Source organism: Rhinatrema bivittatum, chromosome 6 (assembly GCF_901001135.1).
Source record: "Rhinatrema bivittatum chromosome 6, aRhiBiv1.1, whole genome shotgun sequence".
Taxonomy (NCBI): Eukaryota; Metazoa; Chordata; class Amphibia; order Gymnophiona; family Rhinatrematidae; genus Rhinatrema; species Rhinatrema bivittatum.
The window spans coordinates 71,956,353-71,969,966 of NC_042620.1; the positions used below are offsets into that span (position 1 = coordinate 71,956,353).

At 41.5% G+C, this 13,614-nt stretch overlaps 1 protein-coding gene across 3 annotated transcripts in view; it reads left to right on the top strand.

The window, feature by feature from the left end:
* Window positions 1-566: 566 nt before the first annotated feature.
* The window catches only part of EPC2 (enhancer of polycomb homolog 2), a 308,407-nt gene continuing 295,359 nt past the window's right edge, over window positions 567-13,614 (top strand). Inside the window, exon 1 of one of the 3 annotated variants that reach the window (XM_029605440.1) lies at window positions 567-1,164. In XM_029605440.1, the coding sequence (XP_029461300.1) occupies window positions 1,012-1,164 (153 nt within the window). In that variant the 5' untranslated portion in view covers window positions 567-1,011. Of the gene's footprint in view, window positions 1,165-1,471; window positions 1,577-13,614 lie in introns of those variants that run through there. The other 2 variants (XM_029605441.1, XM_029605442.1) reach the window with 2 other exon arrangements.

Consider the following 13,614-nt stretch of genomic DNA (forward strand, 5'->3'; position numbering starts at 1 on the left):
GCAATGATTTACACTTTAGGAAACCGGTTACATTCTTTTTTTTCTGAGCCTTTCTTTAGGTTTGGGCCAGTATTCTCTGTTTCTTTTGTTCCTGTGGTTTATTGGGTATTTTCTTATTTGTTATGTTTATTTATGTGTTCTGTTGTTACTTTGTAACTCGACCAGAGTGTCTTCGGACAAATGGGAGTATGCTAAATAAGACCAAATAAATCAATCTCTTATATATAGTTGAGACATATTTTCATAAACTTCAGGTATTGTTTTTAATAAACTAAAGATCCTCTGTTAAGGCATACGGTCCGCCCCCACCGATAAAGTAGTCTAGTTTAGTGTTAGTTCACGTCAATAAATGGAAATAAAAAGTTAACAAAAAAATAATAAGGCGAAACCTTTTTATTGGACTAACTCAATATATTTCCTTTTTTCCCTGAATCACTAGGAAAGGCAGTTCACTAAATCCCTGGCCTAAAATTGTAAATGCCCGTAACGGCGCATCCCATGGCCCTTTTACTAGCCGTAGGCTGCACGGGATAGATGGCTGGGGATTGCAGAGTCGCACAGATGCCTGCACAGGACCGGTCGGGTAGCACACGCACATCCTCTGGGTGCACCCCGACGCTGAGCTAGCCCGGGGTTCCACAGGATGCCACTATTGGACGCTGACGGCGAAGCATAGCGCAGACTTTCCGCGATGTTGCCTGCCGGCTGCGCGCGCACCCACTGTGCCGACTTCTCGCGCTGGCTGCTGGGATCGCTTGCCGCCTTGGTAATGTCCGCCATGTTTGCCATGGCGCAGGGAGCGGATCGACCGAAGGAAAACCGGATCTAGACTGGAGAAAACGCATCCGAAACATAATTTTTTCGCCCCATTCCGGATCTCTGGGCTCCCATGAGTCCGTTAGGGGCGAAAACGAGCGGCTTCCAAGCGTTTTTTTGACCGAGATTTTTAACCTTTTTTCTAGCCCCCTTTCACGTTTTCGTGTTATTGTGATAGGAGCGAGAGGGAAAACAATGAGTAAACTCTCTTTCCGAGCGCGGGCGCTAGACGCCGCCAAACCTCTCCCCATCTTCCGCGGCAAAGACATGCCGGATTTGAACGACTGCGTCTCGATCAACCGTGCCGTGCCGCAGATGCCAACGGGGATGGAGAAAGAAGAGGAATCGGTATGTATCTTTTGTTATTATATTTCTCTTTTTTCCATTGTAAATAGGGCATTTGTATTCAGGAAACGGTTACGCTTGATGAGTTACGTAGCGCCAGTGGCCTGCAAGGGGCTGTACGTCAGGAAGGTTGCGTAAGACTTTCCGCAAGCGTAGGCTCTGTCCGCCATGTTTTGCGTCCCGTCTCACGTCTAATGTTTTGATTAGCTCGCGGCACTTACGCAGGGGGGACCGCCGTAAGTGGCGTACGGGAATATCAGAGCTTTCCGGGCCGTCCTACCGCCGTAGTGGCCACACGCTGCCACTCCTCCCGCCCCCTGCGTTGTGACACTAAAGTGAAAGAAGCTGGCGGGGTCTCTTGCTGCTGTTTCTATACTTTCCTGAGGAACTGGCACAGGGAGCCAGCAGAGCTACAGTGTGTGTCTATGTGTGCTTTAATAACAAAGGCCCAAGTTCGTTTATTTAAAGCTGACTTACCATGCCTCTCTCCATGCAGTATTCTGTGGTGATACTTTCTTCTCGCTCGCAGAAACTGAGCTCTTTATCTGAATCTAGCGGTGGGGATGGGGGAACCTGCACTTTGCAGATGTGAAAGAACTTGATTTCAGGATTTTTCCAGCTTGAGTTTGCACCTCACTAAAACGGGTGTTAGTGCTTTAGTAGAGGTCTGAGTTTGCAAGCGATGTGCAAGTTCTGTCAGGAAGTGCGTGCATGCGCGCCTCATGCCGAGTTTGCATGCTTGGCTAGTAGTAAGGAAGTGCAGCCTGGAGAATTTCCTGAATGAAAGCGCGTCTTCGACTTGCTCCCCACCCCGCTGAGCGGGCATTGGCTCTTCCCGGCTTCTGGCTGTCAGATGCAGCCCGTACGGCGTCGGTGATTGGCTTGTTGATTGGACTATTAATATCTTGCACACCTTTCTGTTTACCGATTGGCTTTGAGTTTGCTGTTCTGTCTGATTTCTGTAGGTATTTGTTTGGATTTTCCAGCTATGTTCTCTTCGGCAGATAGCAGCTTTGATTTGGAGAATATATGACATTTTTGCTACCCTCATTTAGTCTATTTTATTACGGTTCTAAATCACTTAGCACAGATTTCTGGAAAGGTGATGAGTAAATTAAAAATGAAACCCTAATAGTAAAACAGTATTCCGTAGTTGCTTTAGTTTATATTCCGTAGTATTCCGTAGTTGCTTTAGTTTATATCGTATACACACGCTTTATCCAATATATATATATATAAAAATAAGGAATCTATGAAGATACAAATCTTTTAGAGAGTAAACAGTCATCATAAAACTGGTACTTTATTATCAACTGTTACAAATCTTATATATATATTAATATGTTATCTTCCTTATTTTAAAGCATTTAATAGGTCATCAAACCTTTTTTTTTTTTTTTGGGAAAACATGTTTTCTTGTATGGATTAACGAGAAATCATTGTCCATTTTTGCTTCTCTTTGGAGGTTTGCTGTGAAATTCTTAATAAAATGTTATGATGGTAACTTTGATATTGGTGTGCGGGCACATATGCACGTGCGTATGCCAGTTCACGCCAAAGGGTGTGGCCATTTTATAACATATGTATATGCGTGCATGGTATCAAATAGGCTGTATGTGCGTACATGTGCACACAATTTTATATGGACATGCATGTTCGTACAAATGCTGCTTCTACCACATAAGTGAGGGGATTGTAGTAGACAAGTGTGGCAACGCATTTACCAATTTCCCCAGTTCTCCCTGGTAAAGGATAGGACTTCCTAACCCCCCTAGTACCCTGTTAGCCCCTACCCTTAAAACCTTGCTGACTAGCCTCGTATTTTTTGTTTTAAGACTTGCATGCCATCCAAAGCAGAAGTAAAGTCACGCAGTAGGGGACCTGGCGCGTGCTTGTATTTATGCACTGGTTTCATTCATAAATCCTGGAATGTATGTCCATGCCCCGACCAGACTATATCCATGCCCGCCCCCTTTTTTTGGCACAAATGTTTGTGCGTGGCAAGCACCGGCCTAACTTATGTGCGTACCTACTGGCTTTGGTGCTCCTATGCTTGTACTTACAGCTAAATTATGGTTTGAAATGTAAGTTATGCAAATATGAAATAATTTTCACAGTTTAAGACAGCACTTTATAATTCTAAATATTCAGAAGCAAAATGGTTAGGTGAAACGGATTAAAACTAAAAGAACACACAATCTGTGTTTAGGATATATATGACAAAATATTTAGTAAAGTACTTTTACAAAATATTTAATGCAGTACATTTTCTGGTTTAAAGATATTCAGTTGTATTAATCTTAGGAAAAAATACAATATTTTAGACATAGTACCTTTAATTTTTTTCTATTGGATCAAGAAAATAGATTCTTATACAAGGGAGTAACCTGCATGGAGCAGCAGTTATAACCCTAAATAGAAGGCATGGGTTAGCCACAGTTGCAGCTCTAAAAACCTTACTGGGGTAGACTGTATGGGCCTTTTTTTTCCCCCCTGCCATCATTTACTATGTTACTATGATAATGGACATAAGATTTTCAAAACCTTCATGTCATGTAAATTATAGTTTGGGGTCTAATGGCCATATAAAAGTATTGGGTTTGGTCCCAATGGGGTAGATTTTAAAAGCCCTGCGCGCGTAAATACTGCTGGATTTACGCATGCAGGGCACTTGTGCGCTGGCGCGCCTATTTTACATAGGCCGTCGGTGCACGCAAAGCCCCGGGACATGCGTAAGTCCCAGGGCTTGGTAAAATGGGGGGTCCGGGGGCGTGTCTGCGGGCCGGGGCGGTCTGGGGGCGTGGCCGAGTGCCCCGACACACGCAAGTTACGCCTGCCAGTGGCAGGCGTAACTCCATTGAACAAGGTGGGGGGGGGGGGATTTAGGTAGGGCCGGGGGGGGGGGGGGGGTTAGATAGGGGAAGGGAGGGTGGGGGGCACGACGACAAAAAAAAAGTTCCCTCCAAGGCCGCTCCGATTTTGGAGTGGCCTCGGAGGGAATGGAGCAGACTGCGCGGCTCGGCGCACGCAGGCTGCCGATTTTGTGCAGCTTTGAGCGCGTCGACCCCAGATTTTAAAAGATACGTGTGGCTATGCAGGTATCTTTTCAAATCCGGCGTACTTTTGTTCGCGCCAGTTGCGCGAACAAAAGTACGCGTGCGTGCTGTTTTTTAAAATGTACCCCAATATGTCTTATTAGTGCTAAAGATCTTAAAAGTAACTATTTGTACAGTGTATAACATTATCCTCTAAACGCAATAATTAATTGTACTTTGACAATTCATACAGGAATGACTTGTGAAAAGTTCATTCTCTTTAGGAAGGAAGTTATTTTGGCAACTTATGTTACTTCCTCATGTTTAATATATTTTTGTCTAGTGATACATAAGTAGCACTTGTAGTAAAAGTTTTTTTTTTAATGTTTCAATATCTTTATTGAAATTAACATCCTTTAAAATAATACAACCATAGTACACCTGGTGCTGGGTTGATTGCACCGCACCAGACACTTAAACAAAAGGTTCCAACTATCTCCCAACACAGTAATCCCCAACCCCCTGCAGTAGCTAGGTACAGAAACATAAAATTAGGAAATGTCTGACATATGAAAAGAGAAAACATGAGTTGTGAAAATGCCCCTCTCAAACTAATTATACAGATATGTCATTTAAGATCAAACTTCTGGCATGAGGCATTAAAGACAGTAAGTAAGAATCTTCTTCAATTCGGGTCTACTTATTTGACATATTTCTTCATATCACACATTTGATGAACCATGTTTTTAAGTTGGACTAGAATAAAAGCTTTTTAGTTAGAGGAATTACAGAACTTGTTTTAAGTCAGTTTCAGTTAATCTGTACATTGGAGTTGATTCTAGAGTGATATAGTTAATGCATTTTTATTTGTAAACAATTACCAGTGTATTTCCTGCCAGCATATTGGAAATACTGTAAATACACAGAAAACAGTGTACAGATGTAGGGCTGGAAAAAAATCAGTGTATCAGGTTGCTTGATGCCTAGAATTTGGCACCTGGCAGTAGAAGAAACAGTAGCAACTCAGGAACAATTGGTGTGTTGCAGAAAAAAAAATTGAGGGGAAGGGGGTGAAGAAAAATATATCAAAAGCAAAAAACACAAAAACAGATATAAAAAATCAAAAAAGTACAAACAAGAACAAACGCTATAAAGATTCCTCTCCCTCATCCCCCCATTGCCCTGCTCCTAAAATGTCTAGCATCTATGTTTACTAAACATTTTCTACCATGGCTCCTTGAATTTTGTTATTCTGTCCGCCACCTCTGCTGGAATAGTAACATAGTAGTGATGGCAGAAAAAGACCAAACGGTCCATTCAGTCTGCCCAGCAAGTTTCTTATGATAGTAGCTGCCACTCCATGTCAGTTACTTCTAAGCCATATGTTAAGGTTAGTAATGTTTTACAATCAAAACCAAGCAACTATTAAACCTATAACAAAATTACTGGTAGCAGCAACATTTCTGCAGGTAAGCAGCCTTCTTGATAATTCAGACAATGCTGCTTGAACATGCTTTGCTTTGGGACTTGGCCACAGAAACAGTCTTGTGCTTTTTCTTTAATGTCTACATATTAATATCCCAGACCATAAAAGTCAGGGCCCAGCTTTGGCTGCCATCTGAATCCAGTTCCCCTTTTGGCGCCTGCAGAGAGCGGAGAGCAGTGTTGCAGTTTATGTCGTCTAATTGGTTAAGGATAATAATTCCTATGCCTTCTGTTGAGGGTAGTAACCACTGCTCTGTGTAGGGTACCCCCATGCATCCACCACCTTATTTCAGAAGTATGAGATCTATTTGCATTTTAAAAATTATTAAATGGGTTTGTTTTTCTGTTAGGCTCAACATGTAGATACAATGTGGCCCCTCACACCAAAAAAAAATTCAGGCAATAAAGTACAGTTTTTTTATTATGAAGGTAGAGAAGGAGAACAAAAAGAGTTGTGAATTAAAAAAGAAGTTTGTGATGCCTTAAGTGTCTAGTGGCATAAGTGCCACAGCTTGAGCATCACTTCTTAACCCGGCTTTTTTTTTTTAATTTATATTCTGCTTTTCATGACACTTCAAAGCAGATAACATTCAAGTACTTTAGGTATTTCTCCTGGGTTAGTTTGGCATTCAAATACAACTAATTGGATATAAACAGTGCTCCCATTCCAATCAATGTACAATGCATTTCTAGTTTATTTTAAGGTTTTGATTATGTTGTATACTAATAATTGTCATGCTCTGCTGCTTTTAGCAGGAGGTGCAGTAGAAAACTACCTAGGTCCAAGGATGTAATATAAAAAAGCATAATGCTGTTAAAAGGAATTGTCAGTTATTTCTAGCAACTAAAGTTTTATTCTCATCACAGCTACCCTGTGAAACTACACATGATGCTCCCTGTAATATTTGCATTTCTTGGTGGTACTGAAGGTGAGGGAATAGCAACGGCCCTCCTCCCATGTGGTGGGACCTGGGCTGACCTCTAGAAAGGTGTGGAGCCTGGGTGAAATCAGCCTGTCTAGGGCCCACTGTCTTTTAATTATCTGGCATCATTACATGGCAGTAAAAGACCATATGGCCTATCTAGTCTGCCCACTCCAAATCTCAGTTTGAACTATGTGCGATATACTAACCCTGTGTGGTTCAAATCATGATGTGCCAGTGTGGTGCCAGCCAGTTAGAAAGAAATGGGAGGTTGTGATGTTAGATGTGATATCAAGGCATGAGATTCATGGCAGTCATTCTGATCTATCATGCCCTAGGGCAGAGGTAGGCACCTCTGGTCCTTGAGTGCTGCAAGCCCCTACCTTCACTTCTTGCAAACGCATTTCATGCATATTCAGTGTGGATATCCTGAAAAACCTACTGACTTGTGTCACTCGAGGAGTGACGTTTCTTAACCCTGCCCTAAGGGATAGCACTGGAAATGTTAAGGGCCGGGTTCAATAAAGCAGTGGTACTCAAACCAGTTTTCAGATCACAAACTGCTTCCCCCTCTCTCAGCCAATTTGGTTTTTAGGATATCAATGAATATTTACTAGAGAGATTTGCGTTCACTGTCTCCAATAATATATACCAATATTTCATGCATATTGATTAAGGATGTTCTGAAAACCTGACTGGCAATGGTACATGAGAGTCCAAAGACTAGTTTGAACACTATTGCATTAAAGCAATAGTGTTCCTTGTACATATTGTATATAGGCTATATGCCACTTCTATATACCCACATTTAATATTTAATTTTAATTTTATCCATATGTTACAATGTTCCTTATATTAATTTAATCAACTGTTATCTTGTTACAATGTAAAAATAGGGCAGTTCCGGCTCTATTCAACCTGTTATCTGGAAACCGATGTGATATCTCGATCGAATGTCGGTATACAAAAGAAATAAATAATAATAATAATAATGTTTCTATGTAAACCGATATGATGTATCTACGAATACTGGTATATAAAAGCTGTTAAATAAACAAAGCTTGTCTGTGGGGGATAAAAGCTTAGCGAATCATGCCCCAGGTCTCTCAGAAATACATTATTCTTCTTTACACTGCTTAGCATCCTGTTCTTTACAATTTGTAACCTTACTAAATTAAAAATAACAAACTCAGGCTGAAAATGAAATACTGAAAATCTCTTTACTGGATGAGCAAAACATAAGATTACCAGACTTTAATTTACATTCCGTTAACATCTGTGGGTGACAGTAGTTGTGGGTGATAGGTATTTTAAAATAAATTGTAAAATCACTCCTTTTTTTGATAGGTATTTTAAAATAACAGAAACTAAAATTAAATCAGTTACTGACAATAGCTTTCTTGTATCCCATTGAGGATTCAGATAATAAAAACTAATTGCCTCCGGCAGACAGGCCAAGAACTCACAGAATCTTCTGGTTTATACCTGTCAGCATTTTGGTCAAATCATTATAAGAAAGTGCTGTTTGTAAAACAGTTGAAAGGATTTAGGTAATTAAAAAAAATCAGGTCAAAATCATAATATACCATAATTTGTAACAAACAGCGCATTTGGGCAACAGCTTTTTAGTGAGGCTTCAGTACAAATTCTGACTCAGCTACTTTGTATTTTTTTAAACTGTTTCTTGGAAGATACACCAGCAAAATTCAAATAGAATGTTATCCAGCATGAATTCGGCATGCTTTTGCTCTCTTTTGAGGGATGACTACAAAATTAGATTTTGATGAGAACTTATTTCTTTATAATGTGGTGTGGTGGAAAATAAGTATATGTAGATGAGTGCAGCAAAAGCCCTATCCGATAGGCCTGTGAATTTCATTCTTTTCTTTATGCGCATAAATCGCAGACTTTATAGTACACGCATAACAGTATGCGTGTACTATTAATAACTCGAGTTATGTGCGCACTATCTGTTTTTTACACGTGTACTATAAAATCTGCTAGTTATGCGCATAAATACAGAAATGAATGAAATGAAAGCCCATCCCTGTTATCTGACATGCTTGTGGAACATTAACCATTAACCATGCTGGTTAATTGAATATGCTGGTTATCTGGGCTTTTTCCATTTAGGTACTTTTTGTAAAAGAAAAACTAAGTCCCAAATGTGTTGTTCTCCCCCCCCCCCCCCCCCCCCCCCCCATATGGTATTTATGGATCAGGACACCCACATTGTTCAGCGGTCACTTCCACATACTGCTTACCCCTGGGCCCCCACTCATACAGTCATATCTGTCCTCTTCCCCCCCCCCCCCCCCGCCAAACTGCCCCCAACCTTGTATTGTTTTGGCATCCGTATCAATTTCTGATGTTGATGGTGTTTAAATGCCTTCATCTTTGTCATGAGCCTGAGAAACTCTTTTGAAGCAACTTACAGATGTCTACCTGCTTGTAAATCAGCTGCCTTTTCAGGAACGTATTGCAAACATGAAGTTTCATTACCTCCTGAGCAGATTAAGAAGCTGTTGTTCAGCAGATTTCAAGAATGTTTCATGGCATTGTGCACAGTATCCACAAGCCACTGTAGTTTCTTCATTGTGATCTTTTTCTGAGTGTTCAGGTGCAGTGGATCTCTTGCAACTTTTTCTATAATATCAACTTTGTAAGTGTAACATCAAAGTTTTCATCAGTGTTAACCCACTTTTCAATTTCATTCTCTTTAATTTTAGTGACAGGGTGTATGCTGTCAGCATTTTGTAGAAATTCAAAAAACATAGTGACTTTTTTTCTCTTGTATATTAAAACCTTCAAATTCTTATTCATCAAAAGCTACCTCAGCCCAAATCACTGCTGTCTATAATTTTATTCAAGCCTTCCATAAAGTTTTATTTCTTAAAGCGGATCAGGCACATGCCACCCTGCATAGTTGAGTAGCTTTCTCATAAACTCTTTTCTGTAAATGGATTTCATGTTTCTATAATTTTCTGATTCATTGGCTATATGACTGAGGTTACTTATGTAGGAAAGAAGATGATAAAAATATTTCAAGACACTTAATTTGGATTCAGGAGGGTGAACTCAACAGTTATCTAAAATCAGAATAACTTTTGTCTTTCGGCTTTTTAAATTTTTACTGATGAGGCACAAAAACATGGTACAACTTACAAACATATTTCCTTGTCCATTCATTTGGTTGTGCCTAGTATTCAATAGGTAAATGAATAGTACCTTGATTGCTCTTGGTCGCCTGAATTTTCCCACCACTAACAGCTCCAGCCTGCCTTGCCTGCCTGCTGCATTTCCACATATAAGCATAATCATGAGGTCCTTGTTCAATTTAAAACCAGCTTCAGCAAAGCAACCTTCCCTGCAGGAGCCAGGATAGACGTTGGCAAACAATGCAAAAAAAGTTTTATCAGCATTATAGATTTTTTTTTTTCCCCTGGGACTAAACCATGTTCCTGAACAAATTTCTTGAAAAATGCGCAATATTTTTCCTCAGCCTTATGATCAGAGGATTTTTATTTTGTCTTGACACATCAAGCCTTTCTATACCATAGTGAATTTTAAAGTGCAGCAACCATCCATTTGAAAAGTTGTAATTTCCTTTTGTTGATGAAGTCTCTTGCTTTTTCCATCGCATTGGTCCACAAATTGGAGTTCCTTCTGAACATTTTAAGGCAAACAGTTCATACAGTATCTTGTCGCAGTGTTCCAGTTTTGGCTTGTGTAGCATACAGTGTTGATCCTTTTAGTTTGCTTGTTTCAGAGTTTGTTACAAACTGTAACTCTGCTTTCTGTGTATTGATGGCATAGATCATAGATGAGCTAACATAGAATTCCTTCATCTTTTATTTTCTCCAGGCGATTAATTATGTTCAATTTCCAATTTCAGAAATTTAAAAATTCCAAGGAACTCATGTCCCCAATTTCCAGAGCTTATTATCTTTCACCGTTATAAAGAAATGGGTGATCTGTTCAGGCTCCATAACTATCTTTTGATTCATTAGATTTGATGGGAGCTTTGGATATTGCTGGGGATGATGCATTATATCCTGCAGCATTAATTGTGGATTTTGTACTTGATCCAGATAGGTATTAGGTTCTTAGGTTATATTTTCACAAGATATCAAAGAAGTTTTAAATTTCAAAGTGAGGGTTTACCCTAATGTTTCTAAAGTGATGCAGTAGAAAAGGAAGCAGCTACTGATGAGGTCCAGTGTGCTTCAATTGGCTCAATTTCCCATGTAAATGTTTTATTAAATATTAGGGTCTTAAACATATTTTTTTCATGATCCAGTACAGTTAACTGAGTTTCTGAGTTCTAAGGTTACAGCTGAGGGCCCTCCTGCCTCCTTACTTCTGTTTGTCTACCCCTCAGGATGATTAATTTTATTATCCAATAATGTAAGTGTAGCCTAACTGCTATCTGTGAAATTAGTTAACATCTGTTTCTTCGGAGACAAGAAGGCTGGTAGTGCTCACATATGGGTGATATCATCTGATGGAGCCCAGCAGAGAGAGCTTATGCCAGAGTTTCTAGAACTTTATTGACTGTGCCTCACTGAACATACCCACACATGTCATTATACCATGCATCCACGTGAGGTCCCTTCAGTCTTTCTTTTTTCTGCGGAGCCTTCATGTCACGGTTTTGGTGCCTCACGCTCCTGTTTTCTAGACCTTTTGGGTTTTGCCAGAATATAAGGATCACTCATCATGGGGTCCTGCAGTTATGTCCTTTGAGGTTACCCTATGTAAGGTTTCTTGGTTGTTTCTATTCATCTTTGCACTTGGTTCCACAGTGGTGCATCGTTGGTACCCTCCAGCCATTGAATTACTGCCACCATAGAGTTTGAGTTTGCATCCCTTTTATTTTGGCTGATCATGTCTAGCGAGTTCCAGTGATATCCTTGCATAGTGAGGGCATATGACTGTAATGGACCCCTATGATAGATGTATCCTGTGTCTGGGGGCATTGCAAATAGGCAACTATGACCCAGAAAGAACGCCAGTTCTAAATGGAACTCATGAAAAAGCATTTCAGACACTGGAACACTGATCTATCGACATCAAAGTACTTTTGAGCTGCATTAGTGGAGGGAGTGTCATCAGTATTAGGGGAAGAACGTTTGTTTTCTTAATGCTGCTGGCAGATAGGGAACCCAGAGACAGGTCTTCATCTGACTCTATCCGACTGACGAAAGCATCAGGTTCTGCCTCCAACACTGGCATCGAGGGAAGCTGAAGAAGCATTGTCATTGGTCTCTCTCGGTGCCCAATGCTGGGATTGGGAACAGTCTGGTGTATGCTGAGAACCTCCCCTAAGTTGTCCTGTGGTGAGGAGAGCTTATCCTCTAAGCAGGCCAGGAAGTTGCGACAATTTCCATGGTCGAGGTGTCCACCACGATCCACCTTTCAATTCCGAGAAGGACATGGTCACCCCTTCTGCCTCCCAGTCAGTGCTGTCATTGGGCATCTTTAAGGAGGAGTTGGCTAGAAAGATCCAGCAGGCCTTGGAGAAGGCACTACAGGGTCTCTATGCCAGGTAGCAAGGGCACCAAAGCAGATACTGTTGATCCAACAGTCTTTTCTCTAGTCCTTAAGGGTGCTTGTTGGCAAGGCACTGGTGTCGGTGCTGGATTTGATGCTGATGCCCAGAGGGTGATTGGTTTGCTGACTGCCTTCCCTTTGTTGATCTTCGGCTCCTCGGGGAGGAAGTTTCTTCGGGCTGTTGAAGCTCCTCTGGATCCAGGTCAAAACATCCAAGTGCATCAGTCCTTGATACCTTGGCTGGGGGTGAGCAATGAAGGAGTCCTTACCGATGGTAGACCAGGGTAAGCTGCACTCCGAATATTCTTGATGGTGCAGCTATGACTCTGCAGAGGAGATGTCGATGGGGCTCCCCTCAGTCCCTTCTCCTGCACCAGAAAGAAGTCCCCTCCTGGAAAATAGCTGAGACTATTCTGTTTATTCTATAGATAGAGGATGAAACCAGATGTAAAATGCTGGCTATCTCCCCTTTTTTTGGAGCCCCCTAGGAAACTCATGGGAGTCTCAGTCCCTGACGTCTATTAGGTGCAGATGAGGATGTGGATTCAAAAAGAGGCAGGTAGTGAAATCTGCTCCCAAGAAGGCCAAGAGGTTTAAAACTCATTGCTCGGTGAAGGACTTTAGAACCTTTGAAATTCTTGAGGGAGAGGTTTTTCATCGGGCTATGCTTAATGCCTGCATAGCTTCCTACCAGCTCTTCATGGGTCAGTATATGTGGGACATGCTGAAGTAAATGCAGGGGGTGGCTGAGCAGCAAGATGCCCTCCAGTCACTGGTGGACAAGTGGGTTAGAGTGTGGAAAATGCATGGTTTGCTCAACCTTTGATGTTTTTGAGACTGCATAGAGAGACTCTGTCATAGGGATTGGAGCCCATAGACTTGCCTGGCTGTGGGTCTCAGATCTCTATCCAGAAATGATGAAAGACTTGCTGATGTGCCATATACAAGAGAGAATCTCTTTAGGGAGAGAGTGAAGGATGCAGTTGTACAGATCAGAAATTACTGTGTAATTCTCCCAGCAGGTTCTCTGTTGGCACTCAAGAACTGGCCTCCTCCTTGGTCCCATACACAACAGGCCCCTCGTGACTAAACCTCAGACAGCAACCCAGTCAACACCTGAGACAGGGTTTTGGCAGGATCACAGAGAACATAGGAGTATCCCGGTACCCATGCCAAAGGACCTTCCGGTTGGAGAGAGGCAAAAGTTCTAGGTAAATTGGTGGCCCAGAGTAACTTCGGACACGTGGATAAAGGGTATAGCTTTGGGACTCCTGCCAAATTAGCCCCTGGACCCTTCTTCAGGAACTGCTTCAGAAGGAGCTCTCCTCCATATTATTGGCCAGTGCATTTGAGCCTGTTCCACCAAGGCAAAGAGGATGGGGATTTTACAAGTATTTCCTGATTCCTTAGAAAACAGGGGGACTTTGTCCCATCCTAGACCAGAGAGCCTTGAACAA